The sequence below is a fragment of the Myiozetetes cayanensis genome, unplaced genomic scaffold (genome assembly GCF_022539395.1).
Source record: "Myiozetetes cayanensis isolate MyiCay16 unplaced genomic scaffold, myiCay2020 scf10, whole genome shotgun sequence".
Classification (NCBI taxonomy): domain Eukaryota; kingdom Metazoa; phylum Chordata; class Aves; order Passeriformes; family Tyrannidae; genus Myiozetetes; species Myiozetetes cayanensis.
In genome coordinates, this window is record NW_026086605.1 from 34,778,925 (window position 1) to 34,792,736 (window position 13,812).

Consider the following 13,812-nt stretch of genomic DNA (forward strand, 5'->3'; position numbering starts at 1 on the left):
AAACGTGCGGCCAGTGCGGCCACAGCCGGGCATCCTGCCATGGCCCAGCACAGGAGCACTGCTGGGGGACACTGGGGTGCCCCGATGCCCTTTGGAAGAGGCGAGAGGCTCTGTTGTGCGTGGAGGAGCCCCCGCTGAATCCCAGTGGCGTGGAGGGGACAGGCATTGGTTTGCAGCCTCCTCCTCCTCCTCCTCCGGGAAACCTGACTGCAGTGTCAGAGGCAGACAATGTGAGAGGGCAGGAAGCAACTCACTTAAAGCCGTATTTAGAGCACAGAGTGGAGGCCTGAGGTCAAAGGAATTGCCCTGGGATTATGGGAATCACCTTCATTTTCTTGCCAGCCTTTAGACACGAGGGAGCCAGCGAGGAGCAAGGAGGAGGGGGATGAGTCTGTCGCTGAGGAAAGGACCTGGGTGTTTCCCCTTTCCTGGCCCTGACAATGAGCCTGGCCTCTCTGAGCCATGCAAATAATTTACAGCCTCTATTTTCAACTGTTTGTTATCCCCAATCCCCCATTTTAACCTTGAGCAGAACAGGGCATTGGTGAGGAAGCTGCAGGAGACTCCGTGGCCAGAGTTTGCTGAACATCCCCACAGATGGAGTTCAGCAGTAAAGTGCAGCCATGGGGGAGAGAGAGACAGGTATATAAAGTCTCCTTATTTCTGTAATAAATGATTCTATTACATACTGAGCAAAATCACAGAATTGTAGAATCGTTAAGACTGGAAAAGACCTTTAAGCTCATAGAGACAAACCGATGTTTAGACCATCTTTTTCTCCAAACAGAGACCTAAAACTGAATATTGGAGGCATGAAAACATTAGCTTGTAGTGAAAGGGGTTCCCCTTGGCTGCAAAAAGAAAAAAAAAGAAAGTTGAGTTCACCTGGCATGGGATATCAGCAACCAAACCTCTCAGGGCCCAGGCTAAGTTGGTTTTCAACCTGTTGCCTGCAAGTATGTGAGGGCACAAGCCCGTGCCTCTGAAACGGTCGTGGTCCCAGCAGCCACCTGTTTCTTCCACATCAAAAAGTCCGGAGGCCATTACAGCAGCCGTGGTTATAAAAGCCAGGCACTGGCGCTGGGACAGCCCCGTCAAGAGAAATGAGACCATCATGCACTAAACATAGAGAAAAGATAAATGGAAAAGGAGTCTTTCAGTCTTCATTATCAAGTTTCCATGGGTTTGCCAAAACCATAGCAACCAGTTCAAGCAATGATTAACCTAATAATGTGGAGGCAAAGGAAAAAAACAGTGCATTCAAGCCCCTAAAGAAGTCACTAGTTCTCTAGAGGTAGTAAATCTGCCTGCCTCCCCCCACACACACACATCCACCCCCAACATACAGCCCCACGGCTGGAAGACCAGAAGCATCCTAAGTCTCCAGAGAAAAGAATCACCAATGCAGTAAACCCCAGCTAAAGTGACCACTTTCTGAAAATACAGCTGTACAGACATCTTTGTGGACTTCTGTAATACCTGCTCTTCACTGAGCTCTCGTGCTCTCCTTGCTCCTTTTCTTGCCCATATCAAACCTGAGCTCTCTTTTGCAATTTTTTGCAAAAATGCTACTTTTGCAGGTAAATGAGTGTGTTGTGATCCACTTCGGTCCCACGGCACATGCAGATAGAGAGGGCAATGTGATACCTCCTGTAGGGAGATATCAGAGGGGAACTGGACTAGCAGGGAAAACATTAAATGATTTTATCACCCAAATAATGACGGTGTTTCGCCTGTGGCCACACACAGAGACCTTGGGGCACTTTGCAGACTGTTAGAGTGCGAAAACAATACACAATTCAGCCAGAAATGGGGGAAGGGGGAGGAATACTATTAGGTCTTTCATTCTGCCTATCTGATCTACGACACAGATAGATCACGTTCAGGACTATAACAGTACACACAGAGATAGGCACACAGCCTTTTCCTAGTCCTCAACCTTGCCCCATGGCCTGGGTTTCTCCAGCAAAGTGGGGACAGCTTCTCAAAGCAGTGAATAGGCAAAGCAAGGGGGCTGTGCATAGATGGACGGGTCTCAGGAGGCAGCAGAAGGAGCAGATCTCCAAAAAGCTGAGGTAGAAAGTGAGATCTGCTCACCTTGCTTGTCAGCACGGGCTGCCCTTGCTCCCTTCTCCCGGGTGCGTGGGGCACCTGCAGTTCCTCCCCGTGGGACAGTTTGTTGACCGAGGCTGGGTCAAGTGCACAAGTACAGGTCACCGCTTCTCCAAAATGCGCTAAACCCCATGTGTTTTCTGAGCTGCAAAGTGTCCTGTTAGCACTAGGGTCGTTCCCTTTGCCGCAGGACTGGGGGATGTCCCCAAGAGCCCACCTGAACGCGCAGCATCCCCCCTCCAGCCTGCGCCCGGGCTGACTGCAGCAGCTCCCAGGAGACACGCACCGGGAGGGGCTCCCCATCACGCCGTGCCGGGTAGGGCAGACCGCGAAGGCCGAGCCCCGTCGAGGGGAGCACCGCGAAGCGCCCCCGGCCCGGCCCGCGCCCGCCGCCGCCTTCAGCACCATGGCCAGAGCCCGGTGCGGGACGGGGCGCCGGGGCCGCCCCGCGCATCGCTCCGCGCACCCCCAGCACCCAACCCTCCCCACGCAGGGGGGTCTCCCCCACTCCAACCCGGATCTCGGGGAGCGGGACAGCACGGAGGGAGGGGAAGGGGGGGAGGAGCGCCCCGCGATTGCCGCCCCATCGGCGGGGCGGGAGTTGACGGAGCGGCGGGACAAGACCCTCGGGATGCCGGACCCGGTCAGGTTTCACTCTCGCCTCGTTTGTTGCGGTACGGGAGGGGGAGGTTGTTGTTGAAGGGGAGGTGTTTGTGCGTGAGTCTTTGTTTCCAGTAACCAAATTTCTTTTGTTCTACAAATTGCCTCAATAGCGTCTCTTTGCCGCGGGCAAACGGGCTCAGCGGAGAACAATTAGCATCACAATGGGCTTTTGGCCTCGCAGGCCGCTTTGTCTAGCGGCGGCCGCCCCGCCGGGGCACCGCGGAGAGGGGAGGCGGCCCGGCCGTAAATCTACCAGCTACAAATTGAGTCCCGGCAGGAGAGGGCCAAGAAGGGCTCGCGGGATTCATGCTGCTTCTCTTCTCGCCGTGCCGTGGGAGGTAGTGCCTTTCCCACCTCCTGTGCTTTTAACAGGCCTGACGTCTCCCCCCCCGCCTCCCCGCTCCAGCCCCCGTCTCAGGGCTGCAGGTTCCGTCGGCTGCCCCCGATTCCGTGCCTGCCCTGGCTAAACTCACCCCCCGGCAGGATGGGGTCGGCCTGTGCAGACGCTGCCCCGGGCACCCGCAGCGCTCCGGGCGCTGGAGCTCTGTGCCCCTGGAGCTCTGTGCGCCGGGGACGAGCTCCAAACAGCCCCGCAGCCGGGCACAGCTCACCTGGAAGGGGTGGGACAGGACCGGCCGCAGGCCTGTGGGAAAGGGCACCTGCAGAGAGAGGCCGGATTTAAATCCGCGCTGGGCCCCGACGGGCACACGCCGGAGTGCGCACAGGCACACAGGGCCCCGCCGCTGCTCCGGGCACACCGCCCGGGGCCCCGAGGAAACCCCCGCAAGGCCAGCCCTGCCCTCCCCGGAGCGGGCTGCGCTCGGTTGCGAAATCCCCGGAGAACCCTCGGTGGAAAAAACACGGCGTTGCACAGGTCTGACCGCGACACGGTTTATTTTTCCTCTTCTTCTTCTTCAGAAAAATCCAAAACACAGCCGGGGCTACAAACAGCTGGACCACCGCTGCTAAAAATACTCTTATATACAATATACATATTTGTTACGAAATATAATCAATAAATACCGATAGTGACAAATTAATATAATTTACCGTTAACGAGTACAAAACCGTGATTTGTTTTTGTCCGCCCGCTCCCGCTGCGCTTTTCAGCCGAGCGGGGCGGGACGGGACGGGGCGAGGGGGAGCGGGGCCACCGCCGCCCCCGGCGCGCAGCGCGGGGAGCCCCCGCCCCGCCAGCCCTTTGAAGGCCACAAGCAGGGGGACAGCGGCCGCAGGGGGGGCTCACAGAAAGGCGGGGAAGGCGGCGGGGCCGCGGCGCAGGGCGGCGGGCGGCGGCGCGGCGGGGCAGGGCGAGTCCCAGGGCCCGGGGGAAGCGGTGGCGGGGGGTGGCGGCGGCGGGGGGGGCTCGGGCAGGCTCTGCTCGGCCAGGCGGAGGCTCTGCGTGAGCGCCCAAATGTAGTTGTGGGCGAAGCGGAGCGTCTCGATCTTGGTGAGCTTGGCGTCGTCGGGGAAGGTGGGCAGGACGCTGCGGAGCGCGTCCAAGGCGGAGTTGAGGTGGTGCATGCGGTTCCTCTCCCGGTCGTTGGCCTTCATGCGCCGGCTCCTCTTCTGCTTGCTGAGCAGCCCCTCGTTCCGCGCCTTGCCGCGGCCCCGCCGCGCCTTCCCCTTCCTGCGGGCCGCCGCCTCCCGCGGGGCCAGGGCGGTGCGGGCCGGCGAGGAGTCCCGGCTGCCCGCGGAGCCCCCGCCGGCCGCCGGGGATGGGTCCTCGGCGCCGCCAAAATACGGTTGTCCTTCGTCCGGCGAGCGGTCGCTCTGCGGGGCCATCCTGCGAAGCCAAACCTGCTTTGGCCGGCCCGGGAGAGCCCTCTCCCCCGCGGCTGTGCCTGCTGAGCCCGGCCGAGGCTGCGGGACCAGGAGAGCGGCTCTGGCTGCGCGCCCCGCGCCGCTCCCCCCTCCCCGCGGTCCCTCGAGTGCGGGCAGGAGAGGTTGCGTCGCCGGCACACGACTGCCGTTAAGCCCCTATATATAGGGCCGGCAGACAATGGGGATTTCCCGGTCGGGCGGCGTGTGCGCCCCCCCGCCCGCACCCACCCCTTGGCACGCTTTTATCTTATCAGTCCGACGGGAGCGTGCCGGGCTCGGCACCGCCCGCCGCCCCGGCCCCACCACGCGAGACCCCGCCGGCTCCCACGCCGCGTGGTGCCGCGCCGGGACCCCCCGCCCCTGCCTACCCCCTCTCCCCTGGGACGGCCCCCGCCCCCCAGAGCTCCCCCGGGCCGAGCCGCCGACCCCGCGCAGGGGGGGCTGCACCGCGGCCGGGGCGGCCGCACGCTCCGGGTTCCGCGGGGATGTGGTGGTGGTCGAGGCGGGGTACAGGGCCCCGGCGGGGACAGGGAGCTGCCCAGCACCCAATACTGCCGCGGGGCAGCGCTGGGCCCCGGGGTGGCCGGGGACGCACGGCTGGGCCAGGCGGGGTCCCCTCCGGTGCCGGCCGTGAGGACCCCCCTGGTCCCGTTCCGGCTCCGCTCCCCTTGGCAAAGCCACAAACACTTCCAGCGGCTCTGGTGCCGCGGCGTACTCCCGGGATACCCCCTTCGACCCCTTACGGGAGCGAGTGGACCTCGCCACCTCCAGTCACCCCTCTCCTCGGCCCTGCAGAGCCGGGAACAGCCCCGCGCCCTTGGCGCATCGACCGGCAGAGCTGCGGGCTCTGCTCTGCGGGCGGCGAGCGCCGGCACCGGAGGGGACGGGACACCATTCTCCAGCCCCCACCCGCGTCGTGACTTTGCTTCCCCAAGGAAAACGGGGGCTGGATCCCGCAGGGAAAGGGCCCTTCCGAGCCTCGAGGCCGCCCCCGCGCCACCAGCCCGGCGCTGGGCCCCGGGGGGAGCCGCGCTGCCCACGGGGCTCGGTGCGCAAACGTGCCGGGGATTTTTGCGCACCGGCTGGGGCCGCCGGTGGGGAGCGGCCCGGGCCCGGGACACCTTTCCCCGGCGGAGGGCGAGGGGCCGGGGGCGGTGTGGCCGGGCTCCCCCTGCACGGCACGGCGTCCCCGGGGGTGTGGGCAGGGCCGCCGGGAGGGCGCAGCCCCGACTGGGCAGGAGTCCCCCCGCTCCTTCACCAAAGCGGCGCGGCGGATCCCGGCCGGGAATCCCGGGGCCGGGAGAGGCCGGAGCGGCCCAGTTGGGCCCCGGCGGGAAGGGCGACAGCTTCCCCAGCCCGGGCCGGTCCTCGGCCCCGCGGGGTGGCCTTGGCCGGCGCGGTGCGCGGCGGTGCGGGGCTGTGCGCTCTGCCTTTCCAGGAGCGCGGTGCGGCGGGCGAGCAGCCCCGCTGGGAGGGCGGGGGAGCGATGCCGAGGGGGGTCGGGCGCCCCTTCTCGAGGGGCGGCTCGGAGGGCAGCGAAGGATGAATAGGAAGGGCCCGGAGGGGTTGGGGGTTTTTTTTTGTGCCTGTGCAATTGGATGACAAAAAAATCTGGCGAGCGAGTTTCCAAGCCTCAGACTGCCCACTTCAAACGTCCTTCAAACAAAAGCTGAAGAGGAAAAGAAAGCCCCACCTGGTACCGCTGTTTGCTAAAATAATAATAAATAGATTTCGTTTAATAAATAATTACAAGAGATTGTAAAGTGGAGTGCTTTGGGAAGCATTAATCATGGGGCTGGGGGCAGACATCACCTGCTGGCAAACAAGACAACTTTATTGTTAAATCACCTTCCCACTGCCACTTTCCGATAACTCCCTCCCGTCGCCACAAAGCCCGATCGGGGATGTTTACTCATAGTTAGCATAACAAGCACCATAATGCCACGAACGTGATAAAAACCTGCGGGGGCACCGCGGCGGGCTCCCGCTCACACCTGGCCGGGCCGCCCGGCGCAGAGCTGGCACCCAACGGCCCTTCCAGGAGGGGCCCTGCTGCCGTTTACATTGGCCTGGTTTATGCTGCTTTATAACAGCTTTACTGCAATCCCTATCTCCCGGCCCTATTTGTCTTATTTTATTGAAAACATATGGTAACCAGAGCGGCCCCGGCGCATCCCTCGCCTGCCAGGCGTCGGGGACGTTTGGCGAGCCGGGGCTCGGCCGCAGCCCGCCCGCCCGCCCGCCGGGGGCTGTTTGCTCTGGAGAGGGGAGGGCAGATAAGGCTGGGCTCGCTCCCGATCCTGGAGGTGACCGTAGGGTCGGGAGACCGCCGGCCTCTCCGCGCCCTCTACCCACCCGTGGCCAGCGGTGCGCGCCCGCGGGGCCGGTGATGCGGCGGTGGCAGCGGCGGGCGCACGGCGGAGGCACCTGCCCCGGGGCCACCCCGTCCGTCCCCCGCTGCCCCGGGCTGGGGCTGCTCAGGAGGTACCGTGATTTGCGGTGCCATATGTCGGGCGGGTCGGCGGAGCAGCTGCTGCCCCGGCCCTACCTACCCGGCGCATAATACCTGGGAGCCGCAGCCCCGCGTCCCCCTTTGAGAGGGCAGCGCGGCGGCGCCGGGCCCGCGCCGCTGTTTTGTGACTTTATTGTGGCGCCCAACAGATGCACGCCGGCCTCCTCCTGCCCCTCGCCCCGGTGCGAGCGCGCTGCTCGGGACACAAGGAGCACAGATGCCAGGCGCAAGGTGCACCAGATGCCCCCCTTTGTGAATTCAAACAATATTTCTCCCTCTCCACCCCCCTCCTCCACCCCCGTCCCGCGCCCCCGCCTCTTCCTACAAGAACGAGAGGAGAAGGGGCGCAAAAATATATAAAAACACCAAACCAAGCAGGAGAGGAAAGGCGAGCCCTGGCAAGCGGCGGCTGGAGCGCGTCCCCAGGAGCCGCCCGACGGGGCGCACGGCCGGGCGCGGCCACGGGGAGGGAGGCGGCCACGGGCGGGGACCGGGGGTGCCCGCAGAGGCGCAAGGAGCATCCTCGGGAAGTCATTCCTGGTGAGCACCGCCTGTCCCTTCGATGGGCAGCTGAGGGGTGAGAAGTTCCAGAGCAAGCCAGTGGGACCAGTCCTCAGCATTTGTAACCTCGTCGTTCACCAAAATGTTCCCTGGGGCCAGAAGATGCTGCAAGGTCTGGAGTACCTCTGCTACGACAAGCTGAGAGAGCTGGGGTTGTTCAGCCTGGAGAAGAGAAGGCTCTGGGGAACCTTCCAGTGCCTAAAGGGGCTCCAGGAGAGCAGGAGAGGGACTTGTGACAAGGGCATGGAATGACATGACAAGAGGGAATGGGTTCACACTGACAGAGGGCAGGGTTAGGTGGGATATTGGGAAGGAATTCTTCCCTGTGAGGGTGGGCAGGCCCTGGCACAGGTTGCCCAGAGAAGCTGTGGCTGTCCCATCCCTGAAAGTGTCCAAGGCCAGGTTGGATGGGGCTGTGAGCAACCTGGTTGAGCAAGTGACATCTCTGTTCATGGCAGGGGGGGTTGGAACTAGATGATCTTTAGCATTCCAATCCAGTCCAAACCATTCTATGATTCCATGCAAGGAGAAATAAGCCCTGGGATGAGGGGATGCTGTCACTGCACCAGAGGAGGAGAAGCCCTGATAGAAAGCCCAAGAGTTTTCAGCTGTGCAATCCCACTCTACAATAAACATCTCTCTGTGCTTATGTGTCCTTAAAACAACCTGACAGGAAATGGCTTGATGAGGCTGCAAGAGCAGACAGCTGTTCTGACACTGAGACCTTTTGGGACAGAATGCAACAATCTTTAGCAATGCAAAATCCTGGGTTATTTCTGGATAGGAGAGAGGAAAGGAGCAGAAATACCATGAAGAGGAAAGTCAGGGAACAAATGCCAAGTAGAAAAGGGTCAGTTGGATACCGGGCTGTGCTGCCAACAGGTGGGTGCTGTGAAACCTGTTGCATTAAAGTATTTACTCAACCCTCCAAGCACCTGCCCAGGCAATGGAAGATGGTCCTAACTTCTCTGGGAGCCAGTCTCTTCCCATCATTCCCAGCTCTGCCAGGCTTGTTCTACTCCCCATTTGTGGCAACGGTTCCTTGCCCCAGCCTATCTCTCCTGCCAGAAAAAAAGGGTTTCTCCTCTGCCCTGATGACAGCCTGGGCAGAGGGGATGGGTTACACATCTCCCTCCCTTAGGTTTTCCAAGTGCTTTAATCTTTACAACCAAGTTTCTGGTGAGATCTGGCTGAATCCACCACCACCACTGCATTCCTCTGATGGCTGAATGAAACACATGCATTCAAGCCCTCACCTATCTTCAACTCATCAGCAGCTCCAGAGGCCCAAAGCAAACCCAGTACCTGTGTATCTGCCTGCATGGAAATCTCAAAGAATAACTGTAATCAGACATTTACTGTCTCCTCAGCTACAACTGAACATGAAGTTTTCATGACAGGACATCTCCAGCTGGCAGTGGTTGTCTTCAGCTACCAGTTGGACAACACAGACTCGAGGCTTCAGTATTCATTTGCACCAACTCCCTTTTAGCCACCAACAAATAGTTACAGACCGTGGATGTGCTGAGCTCAGGCTGCCACCTTCCTGAATGGCACTTCATTCCTCCAAGGATAAAAATCTAACTCCTGGCACTTTGATGCAAGGTGAGGTTATAAGCGCTGGTCGTACTGGCTCTCTCTGAAACTCCTCACCCCCCTCATCAAACAGACAGATGGTGCTTCCTGACCTCCAAAAATAACTAAAGATGTGCTTTTCTCTCTCTGATTTAGGGGCTCCACCAGTCAGATTTTGAACATACCAGAATGCACCAGAGAGCTGGCTTCTGAGAAGCAAAAAAAAAGTTGCTAAAAGCCACGAGTTTGGAAGGCAATCCCCCCATCTGGTCTGGAGAAAAGGGCAGAGGTGCCCTGATGGACTCACACATGGCACTAACCCCTCCCTCTCCAGAACTTCACTGAAGCCCTCAACATGAGACAGAGCAAGATGGAGGGCTTTGACCCTTTTTTTGCCAGCTGAAGTTGGTGCCAGGTCGCTGGGAGATGTGCCCAGCGTGGTGCAGGGGTCACTGCTCAAGCCAAACCGCTGCTGCCAGGAGGGACGTGACTCAGAGTTGTGGTGTGGGTTATTTTGCCCGCTGGCCCCGTGTACTTGCCGGTAACCGGTTCAGGATCCTCCCGTCGCCATTCCCAGCTGTGCCATCCACACCTGGCCACCTACAGTGCTGTGGTGACCGTCCCACAGGGCTGAATGTGCTTGCAGCCCCCACACCAATCCCAGCAACACTCCATCCCTGACCTGTGCCAGCCCGGCCTCTTCCCACCTCCTCCTTCCTTTCAGCCTCAGGAAGCATCACCCCTTCCTCTGCCCCAGCCTTGTCATCCCCTGCTCCCTTCCCCACATCTTTGTGCCCTTCTCCTGGCACACCTTGCACCTTCTGGGTAGTGTTGGTGCCTCATCCCAGCTTTCCCCATCTATCCCTGCCTATCCGCACACACCCTCTCCCAGCTCTTCACCCAGCACGTGGCTTAATCTGCCGAATTCCTCACCTTTGAATTGGAGCTTTCTCCTGCCCTGCACTGCTGCAGTGGTGGTGAGAAGTCAAGTTTCTATCCACCCAGGACCGTTTTCTTCCCTGAGTCCAGGTGTATAATGAACCTGGGGAGCCCAAAAGCAGCACAGCCCCTCCTGCCAGCCCATGCCAGGACCCCTGCAAAGGTGAGCAGCCAGCCTGACTTCTGTATCTCAGTAAGAAATTATGTATTTACAACGAAAAAAAAAATAAATATCCATGTATTTTCACACAAAACACTGCAGTTGTGACCCAGAATTTTAGCTGCAGCCCAGCTCTGCAAGACAAGGCACCACACCAACCTATACATGCGATTTTGGTGAACCCACAATCTAAACTCGTGCCAACAGGTTTCAGTGGGAGAAAGGCAACGATCCCAAGGCAGGTAACAGCAAGGAAACCTCCAAGCACTCACTGCCTGCGTGCAGCCAGAGCCTTGGAGCCATCTGGGTGGCTCTGCCAGCCCCAGCTGCAGGGAGGGGAGCTCAGGACCAGCCCTGCCCACAAAGCTGGGCTTGAGCACGACCTGAGGGGGATACTTTGGCCCATGTCATAAAGGGTCCCAGCAGCTTCCTGGGTCTTATCAGCAGCCTTATCATTTTCCTTCATTACTACACTTCTTCAGTCCTACTATGGCTCCTCCAGGCACCCAGCCCCAGCTGCGCTCAGGAGCTCCAGGGTTCCAGCATTTTGGGGGCGTCTCTGGCTCCAGCAAAGCCCCCGTGTTCAGGGACGCGTTATCTGACATCCTCTCATCGTCTGACATCCCCTCACTCTGGGCACTACGCCTCCCTCCCCCAGCTCTTCACCGCAATCCCCACCGTTTTCCACCATCATTTAAGTTTCTAAAGTAATTTCTTTTTTCTTTTTTTGTCCTTTTTTTTTTTTTTTTTTTTAAGCAAACCATCCACCATATGTTCTCCCCTGAAAGGGGTAATTGTTAACAGATCATTAAAACACCGTGGCGAGTGCTCTGAGATTCCTTCCCTCAGTCTTAAGCATTATCCCGTCTCTGTCACCCTTTCAATGCGGCTTTGAGGGCTCTGCTTTTCTAACTTCCTCCTCGGGGAGGGGCGAGGGGGGCGGAGGGAAGAAGAGAGAAAGAGCCACTAAAACGACCCTCTTCACAGCTCTCCTCCTTGCTTTTCAATGTTTGGTTTTTTTTTCGACATCCAACAATAATTAGGGTGGGGGGCTGGCGTGCCGCCGCTGCTGTCACCAGGCTGGGGGTGGCAGGGCCACATCTTGCCCCGTTCACGAGGTGCCAGGGTCGGGATGGCAGGATGAGGCGTGGCAGGGGTGCTGCAGGCACCCCGTGGGCACCGACAGCCTCTCCTTCCACTGCCGGGCAATGAGGCTGCTCAAACAGCACATCCCATCCATCCCCGTCCCTTTGTCCCTGCTCCTGGCATGGGGGGCGGTGGGATGACCTCATGGCACACACACATGTACCCTGGGCTGAGAGAGAGAGAGTATTCCTGGCAGAGCTCATTTCCTCAGGTGGATCAGATGCTCCCTGCAGCACAAATACATGGAAATAACCTAACAGCTGGCTGGGAACAGAGCTAAGCCCAGAGATGGAGCTGTGAAGGGGGCTTTGGACATTTCACCTCCCTTTCCTGAAGAACCAATGCTATTTTAGGAAATGCCAAATTATGGGAAGCTGGGGACCACTTCTACCTGAGCCACGGTCTCAGCTGAGGGAAGCACAGGCACAGCACCAGCATCTGCCCCCTTTGCTGGGACAGGAACCTTCCCAGAGCTGTGCCCACATGCTTCCCAGCCCCATGTGCAGGGAGAGGGAGCCTGGGAGGGCTCCTTGGATGAGCCAAGAGGACTTGCAGCTGCACAGTGACTCACCACCAAGAGAAGGGCAAGGACAAGACCCGAGTGAGGCAAAGGCACACTGCACGTGCCTGATTCCAGTGTGAGGGCTGCCAAACTCACCACGAACACCAGATGAGCAGCAGCAGTTCTGGGGTTGAGGGTCACCTCCTGCAGGCTTGTGCTGGGAAAGATCAAGGCTTCCAGAACTCACACTGAAGTTCCTTACCTGCATCGTGTCGCCTTCTGCCATGGATTCTGGCCATCCCTCCAGAGGGCCACGTTCCCTGACTCATCACAGCCTGCAGTCAAGCTTCAGGCACGGTTTGCACTGCTCCTCTGGCACAGCCACTTTCCCCAGCCCCGGCATGAGGCCCTTTGAATTTGCACTTACCCATCCCAGCCAAGGAGTGTGCAGGCCCTGAGAGCACACAACATCCACCCTGGGAGAGGTGGGCAGGAGGCAGCTGTCCCAGCCAGCAAAACCCAGTAATATTTGAAAAAACACAGGATCTTCAGAGTCCTGCACACAAATGTCTCCAAGAACTAATAGTCCACAGCAGCTCAGCAGCTCTGCCAGTGCCTGCACGTAGCTCCAGGGACCCCAGAGAGCTCCTTCCTCATCTGACACCCCAGTGTGTTTCCCCAGCACCCTCCAAACCCCTCAGGGAGATGCTATGCTTATTTTAACCCAGGAAGCTGTAGCCTCAAGCTGCTTTGCTCCAGACGGGGATCAGCCCTGCACGGATCCCACTGTGGAGTCCCGGAGCATCCCTGGGAGCGCTGGGGCAAGAGATGCTCAGCCAGTGCCAGGAGCTCCTTGTGCTCACCCAGGCAAAACCTCCCACCCCAGAGCCCGTGGGGCTGACCCACAGAAAATCTCCAAGCAGGGCTGAGCACCGTGATGGGGCTGGAATCAGCAAACCAGTGCCCAGTGGGATGAGGGAGCGTTGCCCTGGTGTGTGCACATCCCAGGCACACTGGCTCCTTTCCAGGATGGCAGCTTTCACCTCTTCATCAAGGACAAAACTTTCCATGGAAAAAAAAGTACCTCCTTCAAAGAGTATGTTGGAAACAGGCTGGAAACGGACAGGGCTCCCACTTTCCTGAGTGGATTTAGCAGCTGCCTTTGCCAAGGGCTCTTCCTGTTGCTGTAGGGCCAGATGTCGTCCCTGAGAGCTGCAGAGACACCCATCAGGCCTGGAGCTGAACTTCCCCAGCAGTACTTCCATCCCAAAAGAGATGGAGCTGCATCAGTTTTTAAGCAGCAGTACAATGGACTGAAAGTTAATTCTGACATGATAAAGGCACAGTCATCAAATGAGGATGAAAACCCAAAGCAACTTCACACGCCACTGATGTCCCTGGGGTCCAGCTGATCTCCCTGGCCCAGCAGAGCCCACAGGATATCGCAGTGAGTGGGAGCACCTGGTCCCTGTGGTGCAACACCTGCATTATTTCATGTCAAAAAGCAATTCCTGAACCCACACAAGAACCTTGGAATGATCAGCTGGTGCAGAAAAGTCATGAACCCTGGGAAGTCCCACTCAAGGAAAGGGCTTTAGGAACACAAATTTGCAAATCCCCTTTTAGCTAAATGGTTTTTTCGACCTTAAACACCGATTTCTTTTTTTCCCCATCGAGGGGAAATTAGCTCACCCCACCTCTGAGGCTGGTTTTCCAGGTGAAGGTGTAACCAGCAGCCGTATCCTGAGTGTCCCTCACAAACAGATGATAATCTCGGCAGAGGTTCGGGGCCAGCACAAAGGGGCTTCTTGAAGCAGG

At 58.9% G+C, this 13,812-nt stretch overlaps 1 protein-coding gene across 1 annotated transcript; it reads right to left on the bottom strand.

The window, feature by feature from the left end:
* Positions 1–4,017: 4,017 nt before the first annotated feature.
* Positions 4,018–4,560, bottom strand: NEUROG3 (neurogenin 3). Its single transcript, XM_050305686.1, has one exon. The coding sequence runs from the start codon at positions 4,558–4,560 to the stop codon at positions 4,018–4,020; it is 543 nt and encodes a 180-aa protein (XP_050161643.1).
* Positions 4,561–13,812: the final 9,252 nt, after the last annotated feature.